Consider the following 18911-nt stretch of genomic DNA (forward strand, 5'->3'; position numbering starts at 1 on the left):
CTTTTGGAACAGGCCCTACTTTGACAATTCCTACCTTCCCTATTCCTTCTTACACACGTTGAAACGAATCATTTTGTGCTATGCTGTAGGCTGCTTATTTTTTTTACATTTACTACTGTTGACAACTGTTATACAGGGGTGTCTCATGGGACTGGCACACACGGAGATACAGTTCAAAACAACCCTCACTGGCAACAGTTCAAAATACCAATTATAAATGTGTTTGTTTAGGAACAATGTATCTCCAAAGGATCCTTAATGAAACTCTGCACTTAAGTAGAATCCTGAGAAAAGCCATGACTATTTTTAACCTTGGGGCAATTCTCAGAAATCATGCCTGGAGGATTGTTTTTCCTTTATCAATAGAGTGGTTATAAGTTGATCAATAATATGTTGTTGTGTGATCAAACTAAAATGTATTATATTCGGCAGTCGACAAGGTTAATGAATGTTTTCGGCATGCGACATTTTCGCTCAAACAACGTTGGTGATTATATTATTCCCTGTTGTTCCCTGAGTAGTTTTGCAACAGTCAAGATGATAAACAAAGCCACGTGTTGCAGCAGGACAGTTTCCAAAGGGGGCGGATCTCAAGTTGTTTCCGGATACTTTACTGGAGGATATAAGAACAACTGCGCATCCAAAACATTAGACTAGACATCAAAGACGAGACGGGGGAAAGCGATACAAACACACTTATTGAACATAAGAGCTCGGCGACACTTTCGGAACTGTAGTATTTTCATACTCTTTTCTAAGAACTATGCCTTTTCTTGGACAGGACTGGAGGTCGCCCGGTCAAAGCTGGGTTAAAACTGGAGAAGGATGGAAACACAGCTCAACAGACGACAAAAACAACAATGGGTCCGACGTGAGGTCAGTGACGAATATCTGTATTCGTGATCGCTTAAGGGTTTTTAGGTCTTGATAAAACTTATGTGCGCCAGAAAAAGTTATGTGCGCCATCAACCTACACTAGCTACAGTACAGTAACAGTACAGTACACTCAACTCTGGCAATGTTTTCCCGAAACTCATAGAGAATCAATTTAACAATGACGAACATTAATCAGTTGTCTTGTCACATACCGATGTGGTGTCCATTAACAACAGTCCTACAGAGAATGCGTGCTTTGCTATTGTTTATTGCATGCCCAAGGATTGTGCTATTATTAACTGCCCTAGTAATGGGATTAGCGGATATCTGTCTGAGCTGTTGTTGTCCTGTGCCATCCAAAACATCAACATCTACAGTGTATAGATTAAAGCCTACTGTCCATGGTTTACCTGTATGAATAAAGTACTGTAACATCTCAAATTAGCCATTTAGACATGCAATCAGTAACATTTTCCTTAATTGAGCTTTTATGATTATAGACTTGGTTTAAGAACAATGTGATAGAATATTAGGCTAACATATATTTTCTAATACTCTTGGAGTATACTGTATCTGGAGGTCAAATGTAACTGTATGGGGTCTCTTCCAGTTACTGCAAATCTGAGGAGGAGTGTTACAAGGAGAATCTGTTACTCTCCATCAGCTATGACATGGCTGCCAAGAAGAGAAAGAAGGACCTGATGAACCACAACACAAAAATGCCATGTAAGTGTTGATTTAAACACTCAGTAAGGCGTTATGCAATTATATGTACAATCCTCAATAACATTTCCTCTTTTTCCAACAGATTTCCACAGAGAAAAATGGATTTATGTCCATAAAGGGAGCACTAAAGAGGTAATTACTGTTTTTAAGATTACCATTATAAACATCAACATACGAATATCTCTTGCACTGAATTGGAGACTAATGCTTGATCATTTAATTATCAAAGCGCCATGGATACTGTACACTGGGAGAAGCATTCAACCGCTTGGATTTCTGCAGTGCCATCAAGGACACCAGACGATTTAATTACGTTGTACGGGTGAGTTCTCCTTTTTCTTTAAAGTGTCAAATGGCATCTCATGATGGGGGTTTTATCACAAGAGAGTGAGTGCTGGGGGAAATGTGTTCAACTACAGGCTGGGTGTGTAGGCCTCACGAGAGGCCTTATCACTACCTTCCAGACAAGATGCCCTTTGGAGATGTTCTCTCTCTCATGTTGTTCACAGTGGTTAATGTGTGAATGTTTGAGTGTGTGTGTGTGTGTGTGTGTGTGTGTGTGTGTGTGTGTGTGTGTGTGTGTGTGTGTACTGCACTGTATGCATTGGGATGGTGAGGAGGACATACTTTTGTTCCTCTTTCTGCTGACACACAGAGAGCACCCTAGAGCCATTAGATATGAGCACAGCATTCTGCTTCTTTCTGAATAATGTCAACATTATTATAATGACAGCCATAGCAGATCCTGGATTACGTACCAATGAACATGCGCTCCCAACCGTGAAAGCTGAGCAGTAAACAGTTGCATGCGAAAGCCCATTTGGCCCGTGTAAAGGTCATTGTGACGGAGAGGGGATAAACCCAGGGAGGTGTGATGGGAGTTCACCACAAGGCAGTGACCTGTCCTGGGTGACAGCTGTGTAGTGAGGTGAGACCGACAACACAGCTTATGAAACTGGACCTAGGAGTCAGATGACTCAGTTTCTCCCCTTGCCCCCTGCTTCATTCCCACCCACTCTGCTCTGCTCTCCCTCTGGGTTAGGGGCCAGGGCCAAGACGAACCGCTGTTCTAATCATCGTTGCTTTATCACTGTGATGTCTACTCTGTGGGGGACGGAGAGATTGGTTTTCAACTTTGGCGAGACAGGGTCGGAAAGGGATCAGCATTAGGATTCTTTTGATCCTTTTGTTTACCTCCAGAGACTCAGAGAAGAATTTTGGTTAACCTGCTACACATGATATTCCTGAGATGATAGTAGAATAAATAAGCTATTTCCTCAGTAGCTACAGTACATTGTATATTTGGGAAGGCAATCTAATATAATTACAATCAGTCTCAATTCACTCTAAAACAACAACAAAAACCCATCAATTCTCCTCCTTATGCGTTTTAACTCGAGTATAGTATACGGGCAGGTTGAGGGTTGAACTTTTAATTTATGGTGTAAGTGGAGGCAGTCACAGGAACAATAGGTAACAGTAGTGTCGGGTCTGGACGTAGTGTCCCAGCCTCCTAGGTCATGCTTTACTGGTGCTGCGTAATGGCATTTGTGAAGCTCACTTAACCCGGTTCTCAGTTACACCGATCAGGTTATAACACGCACCAGCATAAAAAAAACACACAATGCTGAGATGTAGGGAGGGGAAGGGCTTTATTGTGATACTTATACAATAACCATAATGGGGGAAAAAACGGGTATGGACTACATCATTGGGCCGTCATTGGGCCACTGTGTTAGTGGAAAACTGAGAGACCCAAGCCAAGTTGACGTTTAGGATACTAGTGAGTGGTTGATAAAAGCAGACACGCAATGTCCTGTCCTGCTCCACACGGAGAGAGACAGTCTTGATGGGGCTGTCAAGAGCAGAGAGAGAGAGAGGGAGAGAGAGAGAGAGAGAGGGGGGGGGCTTGTTTTGTTGGGGTATGCTGACAATGGTCACATGTTCAGAGTTGAGCAAGGGGCAGTGTTTCTTCCATGATGTCAGTGACTCTGTTGTTACATGCCTGACATGCCACCATGCCTGGCCTGCTAGGGCCTGGGTGCCCAGCGGAACCACAAAGTCACCCGCTTGGAAACCCCTTTTCCCCATGGGGTGTCTTGTGTATTAAACACAACCTGTCTCAGCCAAGCCTTGTGCAACAACCTTCCTGTGGCTTCTTCGTTAAAAGACAGGGATAAGAATGTGCACACACAGACATGTGCACCTTAACACGAAAGCAGACACACACACAGGCACACACACACACACACACACACACACACACACACACACACACACACAGGCACACACAATGGGAAGAATGTTGACCTATGCATCCATTGAAACTGTGAGGCTCTGTAGAGTTATATGCAGGTGGAGTGTGTCCAAATACCTTCATCTGTCAAGACACTCGCATTTTGTTTTGAAGTGAGCCTGGTCTGCGGAGAAGCATAACAAACTGTTAGTAATAGAGGAACAGAGAGTCTCTGAGTCTGACAGCCTGATAAATGATGTGTTCTTCTCTAGCTGCTGGAGCTGATTGCCAAGTCCCAACTACCCTCGCTCAGCGGAGTGGCCCAGAAAAACTACATGAACATCCTGGAGAGAGTGGTGCAGAAAGGTGATCTCTTATTTCCTTTGTTCTCTTAATTGTTAATCTCTTCTGACTCTTTTTCTCTGTCTGTCCCTCCCCATTCTCTCCCTCTCTCTATTGTCTCTCTGTCTCACTCTTTCTGTCTTTCTTTCTCTCTCTCTCTCTCTCTCTCTCTCTCTCTCTCTCTCTCTACTCTTTCTCTCTTTTTCCCTCCTTAGTTTATTCGTTTTTATCTGCATACTTCCTCTCATCTTGTTGACCAGGTTTCTTCACTCACAACCTCAAAGGACACATTCTGCGGTGGACTGATAAATACAGGATACTTAAACGTTATCACAACAGATTAAGCCTTCAGCTTCGTTGACACAGATAGCTTGACCAAAAATGTTTAATTGTCCCTGACCGTTCGTACCCATAGGGAATGCACAGTAATGGGGCCTGACTAATACTAGGCCTGGGGAATTTCTTGATTACTTTCAGTGGAAAGAACGGCGGTCAACAGAGCCCGCTATGATATTGTAAGCCAAATGTTTCCTCAGCTAAACAATGGTTCAGCTTGTTTAGGAAAGGTTTTAATGCCCACTGGTAGATCATGCATGACTCGTTGCCTGCCAGTGAGCATAACACAGTTTGTGGATTTACCTACGTTTTAGTATTTTGACATTTATTAATTGAATGTTGTTTTTGTTTTGCTTCTGTTTTGTCTTTTTGTCTTCAAATATGACGTGTAAAAAGGGTAGACAATATAAGGTCATTGCTTCAGCCTACCTACACCTTTTCGGTCATTTGCTTATTTTTTATTTATTTTTTCCATTGAATGCCTTATTGATGTGTTATTTCTATGACCGAAATAAACTACTTCTAATCTGAAGATCTTTTTCAGCTGGTGAGTTTAATGGTGTTTCTGCCTGTTTGTATAAACCTGTCACCTGTGCTCTGCTCTTCCAGTGCTTGACGACCAGCAGAATGTGCGTCCCATAAAGGAGTTGCTGCAGACCCTGTACGTGTCCCTCTGCAGCCTGGTCCAGGACATGGGCAAGTCTGTCCTGGTGGGCAACATCAACATCTGGGTGCATCGCATGGAGAACATCCTGCAGTGGCAGCAGCAGCTGGACAACATCCACATCAACAGGGTGAGCAGGACACTCGAATAAAACATCTAAAATAACAGCGTTGCACAATCACCTACAAACACTAGGCTGTGTGAGAGGGTGACAACCCTTGTCTGTTTGTGCCCCCCCCCCCCTACAGCCCACGTCAACGGGGATGACTCTGATGGGCCTGCCTGCCAGCCTGCAGCTCAACATCATGCAGCGTCTGACAGACGGGAGAGACCTGGTCAGTCTGGGCCAGGTGTGTCCAGACCTGGGGGTTCTCACTGAGGACCGCCTGCTCTGGAAGAGGCTCTGTCAGTACCACTTCACAGACAGACAGGTATGACTCCCTACCAAGTCAGACGCTACACACACACACACACACACACACCACACCACACCACAACACACTCCCTTATCTCAACATGCATCAACAGTAGTAAAATACATCTATTGGAACATCTAATTGTATAGATGGCCCTCTTGGGCTTTTAAGCCTTATTGAATCCAGATGCTCACCACATACTTCAGAAGCTATGAAAACAAGCTCCTCTAAAAGTAACTGCTTTTCAAGCATTTCATCATAGAAAAGCAGTTACATTTAGAGTAGCTCAGGCATTTACAAATACGTCGGCATCTCTGATACACTAAATACCAAGAGGGAAACATAAACTCAACATACGCACACTCAGAACATCCAGTACAGAGTCAGGCTGTAATGTGTCTATTGTTTCACCTACACAGATCCGCAAGCGCTTCATGGTGTCAGACAAGGGTCAGCTGGAGTGGAAGAAGATGTATTTCAAGCTGTGCCGGTGCTACCCTCGCAGAGAGCAGTACAGTGAGACCCTGCAGTTCTGCACACACTGTCACATCCTCTTCTGGACGGTAAGGAACTCAGCTGTCTGGCAACACCCAAAGTCTCTGTCTCTCTCTGTCTCTCTCTCTGTCTCTGTCTCTGTCTCTGTCTCTCTCTGTCTCTGTCTCTGTCTCTGTCTCTCTCTGTCTCTTTCTCTCTTTATCTATCATGTGTCTCATTCTGTATTTTACTGAACTGACCAATGTAGTTATTTCACCAATTTAGTCTGTTGTTGTTTTATTATATCAAGTTAGATGCAGTGCATTAGTCACAAAGTTCATTGAAACAATAGCATTCACCAAATGTGTCTTTGAAGTAATAGAAAGTACAACTTGTTACTATTAATAAAATAAAGCATGATTCAATTATCACATTTTTGTCTAAAGAAAGACTTCATTCATAAAAAAATAAACCATAATGTGTGTTTTTCTCTCCAGGATACAAACCACCCCTGCACAGCCAACAACACAGACAGCTGCTGTGTGCTTCTCTCTCCACAAGACTTCATCAACCTCTTCAAGTTCTGATCAGCCTCCGGCCCTGAATGACTTTGTACATATTGTTGCATTCCTAGGCAGCCTAAGACTGGGCACAGGCAGTGGGAGAAATATGCAATCAACTTTCTGTTGGAAGAACAGAGAATTCTGAGATAGAGTGAATGTGACAAGAGACTGGTGAAAGAGAGCGATGAGAAGAGGATGTAGCGATACGGTGTACTCACGTTTAGGAGTTTAGTTCTGTTTTAATTTGAATTAAAATACAGCCCCTTTTTTCCTTTCTGAGTGAAATTATAATTATGATTCTTGAATTTGCAAGATTTGACTTGTTTTAGTTTTAAAACATAAAAGCTTTATTTTCAGTAATAATAGGGAAATATTATAATAATAATTAATAATAATTAGGCCAGTCTCACAGACAAGGCTTAAGCCTAGTCCTGGACTAAATCACATTTTCAATGTAAAATCTCCATTGAAGCTTTTTAGTTTAGGATTAGGCTAAGATTGTCTGTGAAACCGGCCCTTAATGTTTGGAATTAGTAGGCGTACTTGAAATTGAGCCAAAAGTATATTATTAGTATTTCAACATTTTGGAATGTCTTTTTGGGATGCTCTGAGAAAGTTTGCAATAATGTCCTCATAGTTTGACTGAAGGACATATTTCAGGGGTACTTGGTCATGGTAAAGATTATGAATGTTATCCTATGGGAATATGTGTTATTCACCAAAGCTGACTTGTGTGATATACTTTGATATGATGACATGCATATCTTTTCTAAATACCTTTTCCTTTTTTCACTTTTATACATTTAATATTTTCAAAGGTTTTTGTATGAATGTTTTAATTTGCTGGTATAGAAGATGTACTACAACAGTATCAGAGTGCAGTATTACCAAATATATTACTATACTAAATAATGATGGTGTGCCTTAGAAAAAAAAAACTGCTGGTTAAATACATGTTTTGGATATTTTCCTGTGTTCCTTGTGTCATTAACAGGTGCTTTGTTAACAAGAACCGAAATGGTACTAAAGAAGCAGTTTTAAACCAAATTAGTAGAGCTTGAATGAAATGTTCATTTATGGCCACCTGCATGATGTTACTTTTTTATACCCAAATATTTTCGTTGTCTAATTTATTTTGTTTTCTGATATACAGACCTTTGTTAATGTGTAAAGGAAGCATGGAACTACTTCTTGAATGGTTGGAAGTCAACTCTATTCACCCTGCCCTGTGTGGCAGTAAGAGTATACATGCAGTGCAATTCTAATGTGTCATATGTGCTGTTGAATAAATAAATAACTGAAAAATGCTTATGCTTGATGACATGTATTTGTTGTCACATTTCACATTAAACATTCACTGAAATATGAATTCAAAGTTAATCAGAGCCATTTATGAACTCATTCCCACCATTTGTAGATTTAATACAATATACAGTATATTTTTAAAGACCAATTCATAGCATACCTTCAATACTTTGGGGTTACATAGAGGATTGTGGTTACAGCAGGTGTTTTATACTGACCTGCGGCTGTGGCGCAGCAGGTAGAGCTGCTGTCTATGATCGCAAGGTTGACAGATCGGCGGTTCGAGCCCCGGCTGGCCACATGTCGAAGTGTCCTTGGGCAAGACACTGAACCCCAAATTGCTCCCAGTGAGCCGGCCGGCACCTTGCACGGTAGCTTGCTGCCATTGGTGTGTGAATGGGTGAATGAGGGGCCGTTGTAAAGCCCTTTGGATAAAGGCACTATATAAGTACAGTCCATTTACCAAATTAGTGACCGCCATAATGGTATTCATAGCTTAATAGTGCCATCTGCTGGAAACTTATGTATACTGCAGCTTTCTTACTTGTCAATGGGTAGACATTCTGTAGTAAAGTAATGTTTGGATGTTTCAAGATAATTTACCAGCAGGTAAGGACAGGACAAACAGATCAAAATAAGTTTCCTGTTTTGTTAATTTTTTATTGTGAAATGTTTTTCTCAAAAAAAAAATCTGTCAAACATAAACAAACAAAATGATGTACATTTTCATGTTATAACAAAAAGAATTAGCTCATAACATTAAAGCATTCAGCATAATTCAAGTAAACATGCTTTTACGAAGTTGCGCCTAATAACTTATAAATAATATGCACTTACTTCTCCTCTTTGTGTTTACTGGTGCATAAGGCAAAGACAAGACTCCACTTCTGAAAAATAATATTTAGCACGTAAAATCCACTAATGTAACAACGGTATTTGAATAAGGAAGTGCATTTGTTAGACCAATGAGGTACACAGCAGCATTAACATATCAACTTGACCCTCAGAGTGAAGTCATTCACTTTATGACACTGACATTTGGAAGCGTGTGCAATTAGTAAAGGCATAATAACATTAATCATTCAACGTTCTATCTAAAAAGCTGCATTTTCAGCTACTGCTCTAGCCTTTAGTTGACCTACTGAATTTACATGAGTTGGCTGTACAATCATTTATACCCTCATAAACCCAGGCTGCTTAAGTGCAAATAAAAATGTTGCAATATTTCAAAGAAACCTTTAATTGAAGTAGGAAAGACTAAGCACCTCTCACATGTTTGTGATACATCTTTGAAGAAAATTCCCCTATCTGGATAGGGAGAAAGATCATTTTCATAGCAAATATCAGCAACATTTCTGATATGAAGATGCGCACATAGCCTGTGTGGTTTTTCACATGTTAAAGACTGGGGTGTTACTCTAAATATCCAAGTAGTATGTCCTGCTGGACACCAAAATGACCTCAATCTCTCTGTAGGGAAAGTGTTTGTATCTCTGGGTGGATCAGCAATGCCCAGCAGGAGTACCATCACCTGTATCATGATTTGATGATTTGTTTTGTGTTGTTGGTCACTCAACAGCCAGCAACGTCCTTTACTTGAGACCTTTTGGGAGTCCTGCATATAAGAAGAGATGCTCTGATGATGTACAGAAGTCTTCATAGTCCATATGGACGAGCTGCCTGAGCTTCCGGTGCACACAGTGTACTCAGAGTGGATTCCAGGAAACCCGTGCAGATGCCGCCCTCGAAGCCACAGGCTCCTAGACAGGGTCAGTTCAGATACCCAGCTGTGATGGGTGAGGTATGGCTGCTCGGGTTGAGTCTGCGCTCGTTGATTATGTGGCTCACTACGACCTTCAAGTCCTGCAGTCAGAAACAGCATAGAGGGTTAAGATACAGCCAGAAAGTAACCGTATAGAACACACATAGGCCTACCCACCAACACAGATACACATCAGACAGTCACTCCTCATATTTTGTGCTCATGTAAGATACTGTTGAACAAGAGGACTTAAGAAGCCAAATCACATACTGTAGGTTGCTTATTACATCAAGCGTTGACATACTCGAAACAGGTTTTGAGATTGAGGCAATTTATGTGACAGGAGAAGAAGGCATCTGACATGAGGCATGCATGCAAACATCTGCTTAGCTATGATAGAGAAGATAGAGAGAGTAGTTACCACGGTTAGTACAGGTCACAAAGTGGAACATTCTCCCTTTCAGAGTTTTGAATGATCCACTCAATAGCATCCCAACCCTACAGCAACACACAGAAGAAAGGAATACCAAAGACCCAGAGATTGCATTCAAACTTGGGAGTGATTCAGAGAAAGACATGCAGTCATATTGAGAAAGGTTTTCAAGACACTTCAAGACTACCTCTCTAATTAAAACATCCAAGTCAAAAGCATACGGTAATACAAATCGCATGCTGAAAACACCCTGGAAAGTTCACACTAATATAGCATATAATCATTTTATTTTTTTGCCCATTTTGATTGCAAAGTATGCACTCCCCTGTGAAATATAATTACAACGATTATAATAATTACAGGAGAAGCTCTAACCTTCCTAGCATTTGCTGACATTCTGAGAGCCATCATTCCCTCCAGGTAGCTGCTCAGACTGACTCCTTTCACTGTGATGATGGCCTCTTGAGTCAGGATCGTCCTGGGGAGACAGAGGGAGAGTGTGTGTGGAAGTATTAGAATTAGGCCTCTGTGGCCTACAAGTAAAGACACCTTTGCAAATGTTGTACAGTGACAACTTCTCCCAATGCCATCCACTCAAAATATCATACAATGTGAATGAATGAATGTGGGACCATGTTTTTACTTACACCTCTGGATTGTCTGGATGAGGTCTGTACACGAGTCTTTCATCAACCGACACCAAATTTGTCAAAGTTATCTGGAAAAACAAGAGTACCGTTAGATCAGATTTAACTGTGGAACTGATAGATAAGTGATAGATAAGACACACCATGCTTTATGATAATGTCTTATCTCATTAGACCACACAGTCCTCATTATTGATTGCAAGTGTGCCCCGAAACTCACATTTGTAGAACAAAGCTCCATCTTCTTCTCCTCGGGATCCACAATGGAATGCTCCTTCACATAGGTATGAGTATGACCGGCACCTATAATCTACATACACAACAAGAGTCATGAACACTTCAACGGAGAGATTCATGATCAAAGAACAGTATTAAATAACACAATCCATTAAATCAGGTGAAGTCTATAGCACTATATCAAAGTGATATCTGTTTGCATGCTGAGTAAAAGAGAGTGTGTGAGGAGGAGCCTTGTTCCAGATCTGTACTCCTCTGGCTACTGTTTTCATGCTATACATGACATACAACAAGGGAGTTGGCTGAAGCATAGATACATACTGTAGATCTGGGACCAGGCTAGGGTTAGGCTAAGGGTTCAAGGGGAGGATAACAGACAGAGTAATGAGTGACTGACTGCTCTGACGATCCCCGGTAGGCCCCACTCTGTGCTGAGGAGTCTGTGGCTGTGGAGACGCCCTTGAGGGTCCAGGTTCCTGTCGAGGACGTCCACTCCCACCACGTTAGGGTTCATAGGGTTGGGGTACTTCCTCATGGCAGCCTTGATCACGGTCTCCCACGGGTAGCTGGAGAAATTCAGATAATTCATTTGAATTAAAATATTTGGCACCCTGTCAGCACAGTATGGCAGTGTGTCACTTGCAAGTTCAAATAAGATTTATTTACTGTACTTTCAAAATGAGGTAGTAAAATGTGGCCACACTGTAATACTGATAATTTACGACGTCCCACGCTGTCACTAAAACTGACAAGTTGAGGCTCCAAAAAGGACATTAATTTCTCTGACATAACGGTGTGCACTGTAGAAGCCCTAGCTATAATGGGCCTGGGTGGGTTGGTGCAAGAAGCCTATAGATAGGCTATAGGACAATGAACACAACAGCATGATCATATTCTGAGAACAGGCGATTTGCTCTGTCAAACTCTATGGCTAGGCCTACTGTTTATTATAACTTATTATAACGCAAGTGCTGCAACGATGCTGTTAACGGCAAATGCGCTACTTGGTAGCCGACCTGAAAACGTGTTCCGTGCTCCAGATCTTCATTTTGCAGTTATAAAACTGGCCTCATCTGTACGATTATTCCCTTCACAATGAGAATCTTTCGTTATCGGTCCATGTTCTTTTTTTTCGTTTGATAGATGGAAACAACAGTGACCAATAGAGCTCAGGCCTTTCTTCTTTGCGCTTCCGAGCATCTCAGCTCTGCGTAAACACTGCGCAAAATGTCCATACACCGCTTGGGATCTAGGATGGAAAGTCGCACGGTGCGATGTATATATATTTATATAATGTCTAGAACACGATGAACAGGTCGTGGACAAAAAGGCCGGTATCCGCGTAATCTCGCAGCTCCATTCGTCTCCAGATATGCGCATGCGCATCCTGCAAAACCGCTATTCCTACGAGTGTCCGGAGAGCCGCGGCCAACGCAGTGAAGCGCTGGGGACGGTGGCGGGTGCTATGGTCCATCAATAAGGAATTTATGCATTTGCCTTTTATATAAAAAGCTCTTGCATTTCAGCATAATCACGGACGAAATAACACATTTCGGCTTTCATTATAGCCTACGACGGAATTGTTATATTGCATGACCTTGCACTGAATGTCATTATAGAAGAATTGTTATCCCTTGACACGGTAAGATAATAAGCATCTTCATTTTCATCAAGTACGGAGAGCTCGGGAGATTTCACTTCGACATTCTTACAAAATGTCTCAGTCATTCTGTTTATTATGGACATCCATTTATTGGGCTGGATTGGATTTGTTCTAGGCTTCACCAAAACGAAATGCACGTTACCGTGGTGCACGGGCCAATATACGCTGTGCTGCAAAATGCAAAGCAGTTATCTTGGTAGGTTATTGTATTAAACAGAGTCGGCCTTAGAGATATTTAACATTTTCCTCAAATTAATCCTTTCATTTTAATTGCGCAGAATGCTTTATTCATTGAAGATTACGCGCATGGCAGATGCTGCTATAGTCTACCGCTTATCCAGGGGGGCGTCTTTTATTTAGGTTACATCACATATGGAATTATCAATATGCATTGAAGGCCTATATGCATTGGTCCACTGTCTACACACAGAATACTTGACCTATTTTGATGATGTAACCATTGTATTGACCATTTAACTGAATGAAAAACATATTGAACGCCATTTAACGGTCCGCCCGCTCCGACTAAAACCTGCTGACACATGCTCCCCCAGTCTTTGTGCGGAAAGAGGACCGTTCCTCCATCACAGCAGAGCAGCTCCCCATCACTCATGTCCCGTTTGTCATGGGCCTATTGGCTAAGTCTAAGCTATAAAAGGGATACTTTTGATTAAAGAAGGCTGTGAAGTGTTTTGAAAATAATTTTTAATCTGACTAGTTGATTGAATAAATTGTCAGAGATTGTCAAAATGAATGAATGAATTTCTCCAGCAGTTGCTGGAGGTAAAATTGCATGATATAATCGGCCTAAATGTATTAGTATATTAATGTGTGTTTTAATCACTTTTTTAATGTCTTCTCTCTTCTGTTTTTTGCAGGACACTGGCCACAACCATGGAGATTGTCACACATCTGATAAATGACACCATAGAATTCTATAAATGGGCCCAAACCATCGCAGGTGATTGTCCCCTGATTTGGTAGAAGTATGTGTGCACATGCACATGCCGTCATATGTACTGTGTGTGTGTGTGTGTGTGTGTGTGTGTGTGTGTGTGTGTGTGTGTGTGCGTGTGCGTGTGTGTGTGTGTGTGTGTGTGTGTGCGTGTGCGTGTGTATGTGTGTGTGTGTGCGTGAGAGACTAGTGCTGATAACATTGTAATAATGTGCCACAGACAAGCGAGTGGAAAAATGGCCGCTTATGGACTCGCCCCTCCCGACCCTGGCCATCAGCTCATCATACCTGCTCTTCCTATGGCTGGGGCCAAAATACATGCAGAACAGAGAGGCCTTCCAGCTCAAAAAGACTCTCATCGCCTACAACTTCAGTATGGTCATCTTCAACTTCTTCATCTGCAAAGAGGTGGGGACACTCATAGAGCATACATAGGGATGGGAATCGAGAACCGGTAACAATCAGAATTGTATGCCTCCGAGGTTATCGATTCCTCTTATCAATGCTGGCAGGTTTTGCGCATTCGCTGACAGTTGGCCGAGTGTCTGAACATTCCAATCTAAAAATGTCAAAGCAAGTGGTTATGTTATGGTTGCGGCTTGATTGCTACTCTAGAAAGTATTATTCAAACCGTTTCACTTTTCGAACCGCTCAGATGAAATAGCTATGGCCTATGCGCAATGAGGAATAGGATGGATGACAGCAGACACTGAACCCAGAATACATTTACACTGAAGTGAAATGAAACATGATATTATTGATGGCCATTGTCAAAGGCAAACTCAATGTACAAAGATATACGTTCAGATAGTATACATTGTGGTCAGAGACGTGAGATAATAAAACAACTGCGTTGACGCTGAAAAGCTCTGTAGGCCTACTTTTTTCCACACAGAAAATGTATCAGGAATCGATAAAGAATCAAACCAATAAGCAGAATCGTTAATGGAATCAGTATCAATAACATCTTATCAATTCCCATCCCTAAGCGTACAGCATTTACAAGCATTTAAAAGTCACATTTAGAGACACACAGAGACACATTGGATTCTGTTTTTCCAGTAGGTCACGTCTGTCTATCTGTCCTTATTTTTAGTCCTTCCGCTCTCTCAGTTCAATTGACAGATTTGTTTTGATCCCTTCTATTTCTAGCTCTTCATGGCGGCGAAGTCGGCAGGCTACAGTTACCTCTGCCAGCCAGTGGACTACTCTGACGACCCCAATGAAGTCAGGGTGAGTTGGTGATTATCTTCCTCCCAGAGAGGACCCCCAATATGATAAGCACCTGGATCACACCTGATCATGACAGCGACTGGGAGGATGAAACAAGACACGGCTCCTACACCAGGCCGTTAGAAACACGATCAGTCTCCACTTAAATAACCTAACCCTCTTATCAGATGTGGAGGTGGGTGGGGTAGGGGGGATTCAGTTTCGCTAGCCTACTGCCCCATGACGTTTACACCCAGACACATCAGCCACGAGTTAGTGTGTGGATGCTGAAGGTCAGGGGTCATGATGATAGAGTATTATATACAGTAGCAGACATAAACTTCCCCTCACAGGGATCATGACCTTTTAGCTATGCAATGAATGGCCTATTGGTCTTAAGATGATCATCATCGTCTTCATCACTCATGGACTCCCCTTATCTGAACGATTTACTGTAAAAGCAAAGTGGTCTGCATACAGTACCTGGAAAAATGTGAATAGCTTCATTTCTAATGGCTAGTAGCCGTTAGTCACGGCTAAACTAGACAGCATATTAGTATGATCACGCTGTATGACCTAATACACCCGCATCTACTTAAGTTACATGATCAAGCAGTGCAGAATAAGTAACAGGGTCTGGTGAAAAAGTCCTCAAGTAGGGCAAGGTAATTTTTCTGTTTTTTTCCAGATTATGAAAGTGCAGATTGAAAATAGTTGAAGAAGATATGCTTATTAGAATAATATCAACCAAGTACCACAGAAACTCGCTCTGAATCGCTCAAAACACACGCAAAACAGCTGCTAGTAGCTAGCAGCTAAGAAGGAACATCACTATGAACATCTAACGTCACGTTTAGAACATCACAACATGCTGATAGACCACCACCAACATGCTAAAAACACATAACTATGCATCATTGGATGATCACACAGTCGTTGCTTTTGAACACGTCCTAAAACAAACAAAGTTTGTTTAGCCATGTATCACTTACCCAGTAGCCTACGGCGGACGATACAGTGAATACAATTCACAAATTATAAGTATTTAGTGATCCTAAAACTGTTGTTTGTTATATCGAGTGAGCTCTTCAACACTTCAACTTTCGTAATATAAAAAAACAAACAGAAAACAGTTTTTCTTTCTTTTTTTAAAAAAGAAGCTTTTTGGTAATTTTTGGACTTGAGAATTGCCGACATGTGGACCTTTTCACCAGACCGTGTCACATGACCTACTAGTCAGTATGACCTACTGTATGTATACTTGTTAATTTCTCTTTCACGTTCCCACTCCTCTCTCCTTCTTTCCCTCTCTGATGAACAGATAGCTGCAGCTCTGTGGTGGTACTTCATATCTAAGGGAGTTGAGTACCTGGACACAGTGTTTTTCATCCTGAGGAAGAAGTTCAACCAGGTCAGCTTCCTCCATGTCTACCATCACTGCACCATGTTCACCCTCTGGTGGATCGGAATCAAGTGGGTGGCAGGAGGACAGTGTGAGTATCTTCCAATATCACTGCACTGGTATTAGGGTAAATATCTGTCTCTGTGTGTGTGTGTGTGTGTGTGTGTGTGTGTGTGTGTGTGTTTGGATGGGGAGGATAGTTCAGTTGAGTTTACTGTATTAGCTTTGTTATGGACCACAGCTAATGGAACTTGTTTCCATTGTCCGATTTCCCCTCTTGCAGCATTCTTTGGTGCACACATGAACGCAGCCATCCATGTTATTATGTACCTCTATTATGGACTTGCTTCCTGCGGACCAAAGATCCAGAAGTACCTGTGGTGGAAAAAGTACCTGACCATCATCCAGATGGTAAGAGATCTGTTTACAGAAGCTCAAGTATCCCTTACTAGAGTTATGGACAGGGCCAAGAGTTTTTTCTGGCCACATGACATGGCCAGGAAAAACGATTGGCCCGTCATAGGAATGGAAGACAGGTGCTTGAAGTGGTCATATAGTTGTCTGGCCTAAATTTAATGTGAATAGCAATGGAAATATTTTGAATTAACAAATTGTTGATGTGTTGAGTACTTATTTTCCCCACTGTACAGTAACACCAAACCCGTATAACTACATGTATGATCATATTTCCCCCGTCTCTCCCTGCCTCAGATCCAGTTCTACGTGACCATCGGCCACACGGCCCTGTCCCTCTACATGGACTGCAACTTCCCCCACTGGATGCACTGGGCTCTCATCTGCTACGCCATCACCTTCATCGTCCTTTTCGGCAACTTCTACTACCAGACCTACCGCCGCCAGCCCCGCAAGGAGGGATCCTCCAAGGCAGGCAAGGCCCTCTCCAACGGGGTCATCAATGGCCTCTCCAGGGCTGGCAGTGCCAACGGGCTGGTGGGCAAGGCTGAGGAGAAGCCTGCCGCGGTGGAGAACGGGAACGGGAGGAGGAAGAGGAAGGGGCGGGCCAAGCGTGACTAGAGGGAGAAGTGGAGAGGTGACGTAGGTGGTCAAGCCTTGATATGGATGACCCTAACAGACTCAGAGAATCAGGAGGAGGAGGAGGAGGAGGAGGTGTGGATGTGTTTTTGAGGCGTGGTATCAGACCACGATCTGGGTTGGTATATGGATGGATGGGATGTAAACTAGCCTGTAAGGGGAGGAGATGTTGGAGAGGCAGGTGCTTGGTTCATGCCTTTTTCAAGGTGACCATCATCACAACTACAGTAATAACAATGTAGTTTCTCGTGTGGTAAACATCAAACAAAGTGTTCCCTCTCTTTACTCTGGTGTAGAAGTTTGTGACCTGGGATGTAGTGGTAAAAAAAGGTGGGTAAACACATGACACCCGGGGGGAAATGACACACTTAAGCACTAATGTGAAAATCCATCACCATCCATCATTAAAAAGGTGCGTAAATAATGTTTGCCCGCTACTACTATCCCTGTTTGTGACCGACTGATGCGAGTGAACACCGCTGTAAAAAGACAGGAATACACTTTACACACACCCAGTGCTCTTCATCCAGCGCAGCATCAAATGTCAGTTTATCTTTGGGCTTTGTTTTGTTCAAATTAATCAATGTTGTATGCCTTTTTACAGAATATAATAACCCATAATGTGTATCATTTTTGTCCTTTGTCCGGATGTGTTAGTTCATGTTATGTTAGGCCATAATGAGCAGAGAAAGTCAGTCTTGAGTTTACAAACAATATCCCTAAAGAACACCAACATTCCAGCAGCCAGTCACCAGGGGGGTATTCCATCAGCGTCTCGCGAAACTTATCAAAATAAGCCTGGATTTTCCTTTAGAGATGTTGATGGAATACCCCCCAGGGGTGTTTCTTTTAGACAGGGGATAAGCTGTTGACAATACAATACAAGGTCTGAGAGTACAAACAGCTATTGAATCTATCGTTATTGATTTGATAAAACAAAATCAATACATATTAATTTGATCATGAATATGTATCATCAATTTGACTGGTTTTATTTTGTCACGTGTATACAGTAAGAAATTAAGAACATCATTTATTGTTAAGGACAGTCAATATAAGTATCGTAATGCAAAATGTAGTTCTTTCCACTTTGACAGGTTAGCCAGTGGAATCTTGTCAGAAATGTTTGCTAATGTTTTTTTTATGGTCTTTCGATGTCCTGATTGCCTCTACAGCGCTAGCGCATACTGTATCACTACTTGTCTTACACAGTGGATGTGTTGTGTGCTGAATGGTAGAGATCTGTGTCAAGAGATAGTTCACTCTGAGAGCTGCTATGGATAAGGACAAATCAAAACTAGGCAAACACAATATATTTAATGAGGGAAACCTGTGAAGCTGATGAAGCTGGTGAACTTGCTGTGAAGGACAACTATTGTTCTACTTAAATATGATACTGTACATATACCATAACACTAGTCTACTGTATATCATCAAATTCAGATTTGTATCAAGTAATGTAATGAAATGTTATCTATTGCATTTATTTATTGATAAGTTTGAGTGTAAATATGGATTTCTGAAGAGCAAAGTGCTTGTCTGTTTTTGTGTTGTTGTTTTTTTTATTCAGTAAGTGTTGTACATATGCTGTGCAAATTTGTACATTCCA

General features: G+C 41.9%; 3 protein-coding genes across 5 annotated transcripts; 2 read left to right on the top strand and 1 right to left on the bottom strand.

Moving 5' to 3' along the window:
• The first annotated feature begins 724 nt into the window (after positions 1 to 724).
• On the top strand, positions 725 to 6667 carry fbxo32 (F-box protein 32). Of its 3 annotated transcripts, none has more exons than XM_080541310.1 (9): positions 725 to 880; positions 1488 to 1602; positions 1685 to 1734; positions 1832 to 1924; positions 4111 to 4204; positions 5126 to 5310; positions 5429 to 5611; positions 6016 to 6159; positions 6568 to 6667. In XM_080541310.1, exons 1-9 carry the CDS (start codon positions 764 to 766, stop codon positions 6655 to 6657), a joined length of 1071 nt encoding a protein of 356 aa, XP_080397436.1. In that variant the 5' UTR covers positions 725 to 763; the 3' UTR covers positions 6658 to 6667. The 3 variants fall into 3 exon arrangements, with proteins under 3 accessions (XP_080397436.1, XP_080397435.1, XP_080397434.1); XM_080541309.1 differs by having other exon boundaries at positions 725 to 876; positions 1487 to 1608; XM_080541308.1 differs by having other exon boundaries at positions 725 to 876; positions 1487 to 1602.
• Positions 6668 to 10126: 3459 nt separating this feature from the next.
• prelid3a (PRELI domain containing 3A) lies at positions 10127 to 12135 on the bottom strand (the record flags this gene model as incomplete). The annotated part of the gene is made up of 6 exons (XM_080540452.1): positions 12034 to 12135; positions 11415 to 11583; positions 11001 to 11090; positions 10781 to 10851; positions 10509 to 10611; positions 10127 to 10198 (listed from the first exon to the last, which is right to left on the bottom strand). Exons 1-6 carry the CDS (start codon positions 12063 to 12065, stop codon positions 10127 to 10129), a joined length of 537 nt encoding a protein of 178 aa, XP_080396578.1. The 5' UTR covers positions 12066 to 12135.
• A 1439-nt stretch (positions 12136 to 13574) lies between these two features.
• elovl4a (ELOVL fatty acid elongase 4a) lies at positions 13575 to 17284 on the top strand (the record flags this gene model as incomplete). Its single annotated transcript, XM_080540000.1, has 6 exons — positions 13575 to 13641; positions 13856 to 14043; positions 14788 to 14868; positions 16169 to 16340; positions 16533 to 16660; positions 16961 to 17284. 6 exons carry the CDS (start codon positions 13575 to 13577, stop codon positions 17282 to 17284), a joined length of 960 nt encoding a protein of 319 aa, XP_080396126.1.
• Positions 17285 to 18911: the final 1627 nt, after the last annotated feature.

This window comes from Nansenia antarctica, assembly GCF_963989245.1.
Source record: "Nansenia antarctica genome assembly, chromosome: 10".
In the NCBI taxonomy this organism is placed as follows: domain Eukaryota; kingdom Metazoa; phylum Chordata; class Actinopteri; order Argentiniformes; family Microstomatidae; genus Nansenia; species Nansenia antarctica.

What these genes read in the sequence shown, in the direction of transcription:
- fbxo32 (XM_080541309.1), top strand. Translation starts at nt 764, where the DNA reads ATGCCTTTTCTTGGACAGGACTGGAGGTCGCCCGGTCAAAGCTGGGTT. An exon ending in GGAGAGAGTGGTGCAGAAAG is followed by an intron (nt 4,205 to 5,125) that starts GTGATCTCTTAT and finishes CTGCTCTTCCAG; the next exon opens with TGCTTGACGACCAGCAGAAT. An exon ending in ACCACTTCACAGACAGACAG is followed by an intron (nt 5,612 to 6,015) that starts GTATGACTCCCT and finishes TCACCTACACAG; the next exon opens with ATCCGCAAGCGCTTCATGGT.